Source organism: Herpailurus yagouaroundi, unplaced genomic scaffold, assembly GCF_014898765.1.
Source record: "Herpailurus yagouaroundi ecotype Mexico unplaced genomic scaffold, PumYag 182, whole genome shotgun sequence".
In the NCBI taxonomy this organism is placed as follows: domain Eukaryota; kingdom Metazoa; phylum Chordata; class Mammalia; order Carnivora; family Felidae; genus Herpailurus; species Herpailurus yagouaroundi.
The window spans coordinates 12,596,276-12,603,822 of record NW_024412413.1 but is presented as its reverse complement, the minus strand read 5'-3'; the positions used below and the strand labels follow the sequence as shown (position 1 = coordinate 12,603,822).

Below are 7,547 nucleotides of genomic sequence, written 5' to 3'. Positions count from 1 at the left end.
AGTTGGGGGGGGTGGGGGCAGTCAGTCTCCCCTCCTCCCACCCCCTACAAGAATGTTGGCTTCTAGTGTTCTCAGGCACATTCACAGTCTCTCCTGGGGCATCTGTCCCTCTCGTGCAGACTGGCTCCTTGCGCCCAGCATGGCCTTCTGGAGCTCCCCAGTGGAGTACTTAGATCAGACTGTGCCCGGATATCCACCACACCTCCGTGGTCTGGGCCTCAGTCTCCCCACATACACCATAAGAACTCAGAAGCCTCTCCTCCTCTGACATTTGCAAGCCCAGGGAAACACTTCTGACTGGCCCACGGCTGACAGCACCCTGGCCGGGCCTCCAGCCTCCATGTGACCCATAAACTCTCCTAACTGAGCAAACACATTTTATGGGGCCCGGGGGACACTTCCTGGTGGCCCATTCCCATCCTCCCTTGTCCTGCTCCCCAGCATGGCACCTCCCCAGGGCCCTGCTTCCCGTCCTTCAGCAACACAACAAGCTGCCTCAGGGCCGCCCCCCCCCCAACACCTGCATCACTGCCTCAGGGTCCCCTCCCCCAACACCTGCATCGCCAGGCTTGAGGAGGGTGGAGAGTTTCTTCTCTTATCAGCTGTTTTACTGCCCCCTCCTCCCTGGTTACACAGAAATTGGGAGTAGAATTCCCAGGAAGGACAGGTGGGTGCCTTGTCAGCTCCCAGCCAACAGGTTACGGGACAGACAGAAAGCGTTCCCGCTGTGCTGTCTCCGGAGACAAAGGACATCGAAGGGAAGGGAGAGGCACCCTGGGCCAGGAGCCTCTGGAGAGGCTTGCAAAGTGAGGCCAGGGAGGGAGTGGAAGGAAGGCCGGAGACCCCTGCACTCAGTCCAGATCCGTCCCAGAGATCCAGCCTGCGGTGGTCCAGACATCCCCCTCCTAAGCCTCCACCTGCCGGACAGAAGCACAGATGTGCCAGAAAGCCTATTCTGGAGTCCAGAAGCAGCAGAACTAGAAGTCCAAGAGGGTTCCTGGGAATACCTCTCAAGCTGTAGGGTGGCCTGGATCCGAGTTGGCCACCCGGGGCCCAACGGTGGCACTCCAGCCTGCCAGAGGCTGCCCAGAGCCGGCAGGAAAGGGTCAGAAGCCAGAGAAAAGGCAAAGGTGGACACATTGCCTCTGGATCTCTGGGAGCTGGCTCCACCTTCCTTCCAGCTTTTTGCCTTACTCCCCAGTGACAGGGACCTCAGGGACCCTGACCCAGCCTGGGGATTTTGAAAGCGACCACCCCAGAGAAGACCTTTTGCAGTACGACTGAACCCAGCCTGGCAATGGTGACTCCTTTGACATCAAGCCTGCGGGAGCTCTGGGCCCACGGGCATGGGGTACAGCCTGTTCCAGCTCTCCCGATGTGACCTGCCTCCTTGATCCCAGGGGTATTTGAAAGGAGCCCATGGAAGTCCCCATGGAGACAGAATCGTGCTTTGATCATCTGACCTGAGGCGCCCCGTCCTCCACCTCTGCTTGCCCTTTTGATTATTACAGGAGTTTCAGGGGAGGAGGTACGCCACCCTCCACCATTGTCGCCCTGGACGCACACAAGGTCCCCTTCTGTCCCTCTGCCTCTCACAGAGTGCTCCAAGGCTAGCCCTGTCCTCTGCGGGGTATGGAGAGGAAGAACTCAGGGCGCTGTGGGGCCCCAAAGAAGCTGGGGCTGTCCTTCTCCATCGAGGAGATCTTAAAGAGGCCCACAGAGAAAAGCCACGTGGTCAGGCCGGAAGGGGCAGGTGGACAGGGCACCAGACAAGCAGCAGCTCCAAACTCCGGGCCGGAGGGGCCCCTGAAGGCCCAGCCCCAGGGTAAGTGTCTTCTGGTCATTTCTTTTCCATTCCCAGGTCCCCAAGAGCCAGCAGGGCTCAGGCAGAGCAAAAGCCGCTCCGTTCCGTATCAGTAGAAGAGAGGACCCCAAAATTCCAAGAGAGGTCAGATGCTGGGCCTTAAATACCCTTCTGTCTCGCCAGGACTAAGGTTTTCCAGATGCAGACGCCAAGGAAGGCTCCATTCGTTGCAGGATGCAGGGACGCGGGGCTTGTTCCTGCAAGCAGGCCACAGCTAAGAATGCCAGGTCCCATTTATTTCTACAGCATTTCCGCTGCAGCGGCTGCTGCCCTAGAGTCCCCTCTTTCGTTTCAGTAGAAATGCACGATTCTCATCACTTGACAGGTGAGGAAACTCACCTGTGAAAGGGAAGAGGTGGATGGCATCTGTCCCCAGGCTACGCAGCCAGTGAGCGGAAGATCTGAGAGCAGGAACCGGTCGGTCGGTCGTGGCTGTCCCCAACACCTGCTCAGTCTGACACGTTGTTCTTTGTAAGCAGAGTTCAGCCTATGTGTCTTTCCGTGGCTGAAGCTTAGCCTGGGATCTGCCCATCCTGATCACCGTCCCAGGCCAGCGGCCCACCCCAGGGCATGTCCCCCAAACCACAATGACAGGGCAGATCTCAAAGCCCTTCTTGAGAGCTGGTTTGAGGAAGGGCATTGAGGTGGACACGTGCACCTGCTGAGGGTCAGGAATGCTCCGGGTCACTCTCCAGCCTACCCTGCTTCGTGACCTCTGGAAAGTCCCTTCCACTCTGGCCTCAGCCTTACCCTCCAGAAACCGGTTGAGTGAGGGAAGAGAGAAGGAGCCAGGGATGTCACAAGGGTCTGCTGGAGCCTGGTAGTTGGTGACACTGGAGTATCTCACTCACGAGCTTCCCAGTGCTTTCCTCTTTCTACCCTCTTAATCCAAGGAAAGGCCCAAAAGGCAGCTCAGAGGAGCCCACAGTGCCTTTTCCTACCATCACCGAGCCCTGGGGTCTCACCCAAGTTCAGCCTCCCAAAAGGGGCTTGTGCTCAACCTCAGGCAAGGAGAAGACCCTGGAGGGCTGCCCATCCCTGGGGAAGCTGGCGGGTTTCCCCGGAGCTGAGTCAATCAATAGGAGAGAGTCCCCAGCTTCCTTTCCGGAAGCTCACTAAAATCTTCCAGTGAACTGAATGAGCATTAGAAACAGTTCTGGGAGGGGGTGCCTCGGTGGCTCAGTCGGTTAAGCGTCTGACTTCAGCTCAGGTCATGATCTCGCGGTCTGTGAGTTCAAGCCCCGCGTCGGGCTCTGTGCTGACCGCTCAGAGCCTGGAGCCTGTTTCTGATTCTATGTCTCCCTCTCTCTCTGACCCTCCCCCATCCATGCTCTCTCTCTGTCTCAAAAATAAATAAACGTTAAAAAAAAGAGATTTAAAAAGAAACAGTTCTGGGACTCTAACCTGAGTCTGGCTTGCTGCAGCCACATAAAATCCACCACTGCCCTCTCTGTCCTAATGAGAGGAAAAGACGGGTGGGGGAGGGGAGAGAGGGAGGAGAGGCCAGATCCCCCCTCCCAGAGCCGCTTCCCTCCCCTGGCCTGATAATGGCTGATGGCAAAAAGGGACCCACTCCTTCTAAACCTCCCCTTGAAGATGCCGGCATGTCCCATGTCAGCTATCCTGTCGGACCCAGAGCAGACCCTCTAGTAAGGGTTTGCCAAGATAGCCGTCGTCACAAGGGTAGTGCCCTATGGCCCCCACGGCACTCCCCTCCCTGTCCCCCATGGAATTGCCACAGTTGTGAGGCCCACCTTACAGATGATAGAACGATGAAGAGAAGTCACCTGCACAAGTGACCTGATGAGTTAGCAACAGAATTGAACCCTGGTGGCCTGAGACCATCCAGTCTAGATCATTCCTGAACGTGGCTTAAATCTATACATCTCCCACTACACTGGCATCGAGCATCTCCAAAAGACTAGAGAAGGTCCCGCTGGTGGTTTTGGAAGTGAGTTTGAGGACTACACAGACCGAGATTATTTACGTCAAGAGTTCTGTAAGGATTCCTACGCGCACCTTCTACTCACAACACAGGATACCGGTCATCCATTTATGGTCATGCTGTGAGGTTTCCTGTTAAAATGGATTTATTTGTGTAGGTAAAACAAAAAGCCTATTTGGGAAAATGCTTGACAAATAATAATACAGACAGGATGCCAACACGTCAGAAACTACAAAAGTAACTTGGAGAAATTGCAAACGAGCTGGAGTCTGTGAGAGGTTAGGCCAGGAGGATGGGGAGCTGGGACTCCAGGAGTCTGGCCTCTGAGCCCCCGGCTGGTGCTAATTCGCAGGAGGACCTCAGGCAAGCTCTTCCCCTTCCTGAGTCTCCATTTCCCCATCTGTAACGTGGAAGAGCAGGATTAGAATGTTCTTAAGATCCCTCCCAGCTCCAACGTGTGTGATGACCGATGCCTCCACAAACTGGTCACTAGAAAGCCTCGGTGGTGTCACCTGGGGTCATTTTCTGTGGCAGAAGCTTCCTCCCGGCAGAGGGGAGTGGCAGGGGTGGGGCGTGTCCGTGCCAGGCGGGAGCAGGGTAACTGGGCGGGCAAGAGGGCAAATGGCCTCGGCAGCCTCCGCCTCTCCCGCCTTCACAGGGCCCCGTCCCCACCGGGTGCTTGTCGCTGCTGCTAATGCCCCTCCGCCTCTCTGTCCTGCTTTCCCTCCAGCACGCGGGAGCCCTCAGATAATGGAAGGCACCGGAGATGGTGCATCCACGGCCCCCCACCCCAGTAATAAAAACACAGAAATAAGCTTAACACTTAAAGGGGTTCACAGAGTGACTCACGGACGTGGCCTGGCAAGCATGACCTCTCTGTCCCAAATACCCAGACAGCTTGGAAACGTGCAGCACTACAGTCCCAACATCCCCAGACTCTGCCTCTGGGTCTAGCGTGGTGCCCGGGAATCTGCATTATTATTTTTTTTAATGCTTTTTTTTTTTTATTTTTTTTTCAACGTTTGTTTATTTTTGCGACAGAGAGAGACAGAGCATGAACGGGGGAGGGGCAGAGAGAGAGGGAGACACAGAATCGGAAACAGGCTCCAGGCTCTGAGCCATCAGCCCAGAGCCCGACGCGGGGCTCGAACTCCCGGACCGTGAGATCGTGAGCTGGCTGAAGTCGGACGCTTAACCGACTGCGCCACCCAGGCGCCCCGCTTTTTTATTTTTGAGAGAGAAAGAGAGAGAGAGAGAGACAGAGCCTGAGCGGGGGAGGGGCAGAGAGAGACAGAGACACTAAATCTGAAACAGGCTCCGGGCAGAGCCCAACATGGGGCTCAAACTCGTGAGCCATGAGATCATGACCTGAGCCAAAGTTGGAGGCTCAACTGACTGAGCCACCCAGGCGCCCCCCACCCCCGCCCTTTTTTTAATGTTTATTTATTTTTTGAGAGACAGGGCGGAGGGGCGGGGCGAGGGGCAGAACAGGAATCTACGTTCTAAAGTTTATTTACTTTTTTGAGAGACAGTGTGTGCACACATGCCAGTGGGGGAGGGGCGGAGAAAAAAGGAGAGAGAGAATCCCAAGCAGGCTCTGTGCTGTCAGCGCAGAATCTGACGCAGGGCCCGAACCCACGAACTGTGAGATGGTGACCTGAGCCAAAATCAAGAGCAGGACACTCAACTGACCGAGCCACCCAGGTGCCCCGGGAATCCTCATTCTAGCAAGCTCTCCCAAATGACTCTGATGTAGGTGGTCCAAGGACCACTCTTCGAGGAGGCTGAGGCCCAGGGACGCAAAATGGCTTGTTCAAGCTACAAAGCCAAATGTGCAAGCACGGGGCCGGCTCAGACATCCAGGCCGGGGCCAGTGCTCTGCCTCCCACTCCTCTCATGGCAGCTACCCTCATAAACTCAGGCTCAGACCCTCCCTGGTCTCAAGCCAACGGAAAAATCCCGGAGGGTCTCCCTACTTGAAAGAATGCTGAGCCCAGCTGCCCGCTCACTCCAGAGAGAGGCAGGCCCCCTGAAGCCCAGGGCCCTCCAAAGTCAAGAGGGGCCCAGGCAGCAGGAAACCACTTTGTACTAGAAGCTCAGACTCAGGGAAGAGAGAGGTCATCTATGCCACTGATGACCCTTTGTAGGGAGACTGTGATGCCCCAGAGCAAACGGACAAGGAAGGTAAGGAAGAGGCCACCCTAGTGGGTAACCCGTGCCAGGCTTCCGGCCTGGGGTCGGGGAGAAGGGGGACTCCGCTCTCTCCCCATCCAGTCACTCGGTGGCTGACTGCTGAGTGCTTACTCTGGGCCAGGCTGGGGACTGGAGAGTGAACAAGGCCAGCTCTGGTGACCATGCCCCTGCAGCGGGGGTGGGATCCGCAGCTGGAGAGTCCTGGCGATGCCCCCTCGGGGCGGCGCTTCTGTGGTGGATCTGGCCGGGGGCAGGTGGAATCCTTGGGATGCAAGGGAACCCTAGAGCAGTGGCCAACAGAGGGCCACTTGGACTCCGCCCTCACAGCTAAATAGCAATGTGTGAATGAGTGGGTATGTTGGTGTTCCCACACAACTTTATTTATAAAGCCAGGCAGAGGGCCAGATTGGCTGTAGTTTGTCAGACCTAGTCTGTGACATTCAAAGTCCCTTGCAGACTCTGGTGCCTGAGCGCAGCCTCTCCTGCCCTTCCCCCACCCGCTCAGCCCCACCCCCCTCCCTGCTCTCTACCCTCCAGGCACACAATCTTTCCTGCCCTTTAAATGTCTCCAAACCTTGGGGACCCTGGGTGGCTTAAACTCCCAACTCCCGACTTCCGACTTCGGCTCAGGTGACGATCTCACGGTTCATGGGTTCGAGCCCCGCGTCGGGCTCTGTGCTGACAGCTCGGAGCCTGGAACCTGCTCCTGATTCTGTGTCTCCTTCTCTCTCTGCCCCTCCCCACTTGCAGTCTGCCCCCTCCCACAAAAATAAATAAATGTCAAAAAAAAAAAAGTAAATGTCTCCAAACCTTTGCCCTTCAGAAGCCACAGCTCCTCCTCCGCATCTACCTCCTTTTCCTCTTCTTTCTGTTCCCCTCCCTGCCCTCTTCCTCGCCACGTCCTGTTGTAACAAATTGCCATAAAATGAGTGGCTTAAAACAACAGAAACTGATTCTTACAGTGCTGGAGGTCAAAAGTCTGAAGGAGCCCTGGTTTTCCTCTCTCTCTTCTCTCTTCCCTGTCTCCCTCCTCCCTCTCCTCCTCCCCCTCTCCCCACCCCTCCCTGCATCTCCCCCCCACCAAGGTCTGGAACCCAAGGCAACTGGCAGTGCTCCCCCCCTGGTCCTGGGAATTAGGAATCCTGGCTGGGACTGTGGTCAGCCCTGCGGGTGTCTCATCGCCTCATCGCAGCTCATCATGAGCTGCTCCCAGACAGGTAGGCCTAGAGACTCCCATCAGAGCAGACAGCAGCAGGGCAGGAGCCCAGAGCTAAAAGCTTGGATGTCCCCAGGATAAGTGTAGTTTTGGTCTCTCTCTGCCGGAACCCCCCTCTCAGTCCCTGCCTCCAGAGCCACAGCCTAACAAGACCCTGGAGACATTCCCATAGGGCACCTGAAGGCTGATTCTAGAATCAAGAACCTGGCTGAATCTTAAACCCTGTGGGAGTTCAAGGAAGAACAAGGCTTGGTCACAGCTTACAGAAAAGCATTGTCTCTCTGGAGCCTGGGGGGGGGGGGGGGGGGGGGGGGGGGGGGGGGGGGGGG

General features: G+C 56.5%; 1 protein-coding gene across 1 annotated transcript in view; it reads left to right on the top strand.

Annotated features, from left to right (window-relative positions):
* Positions 1–1,297: 1,297 nt before the first annotated feature.
* The window catches only part of ISX (intestine specific homeobox), a 21,329-nt gene continuing 15,079 nt past the window's right edge, over positions 1,298–7,547 (top strand). The window contains exons 1-2 of the mRNA XM_040491834.1: positions 1,298–1,351; positions 1,615–1,825. Coding sequence (XP_040347768.1) covers positions 1,298–1,351; positions 1,615–1,825 — 265 coding nt within the window. The remainder of the gene's footprint in view (positions 1,352–1,614; positions 1,826–7,547) is intronic.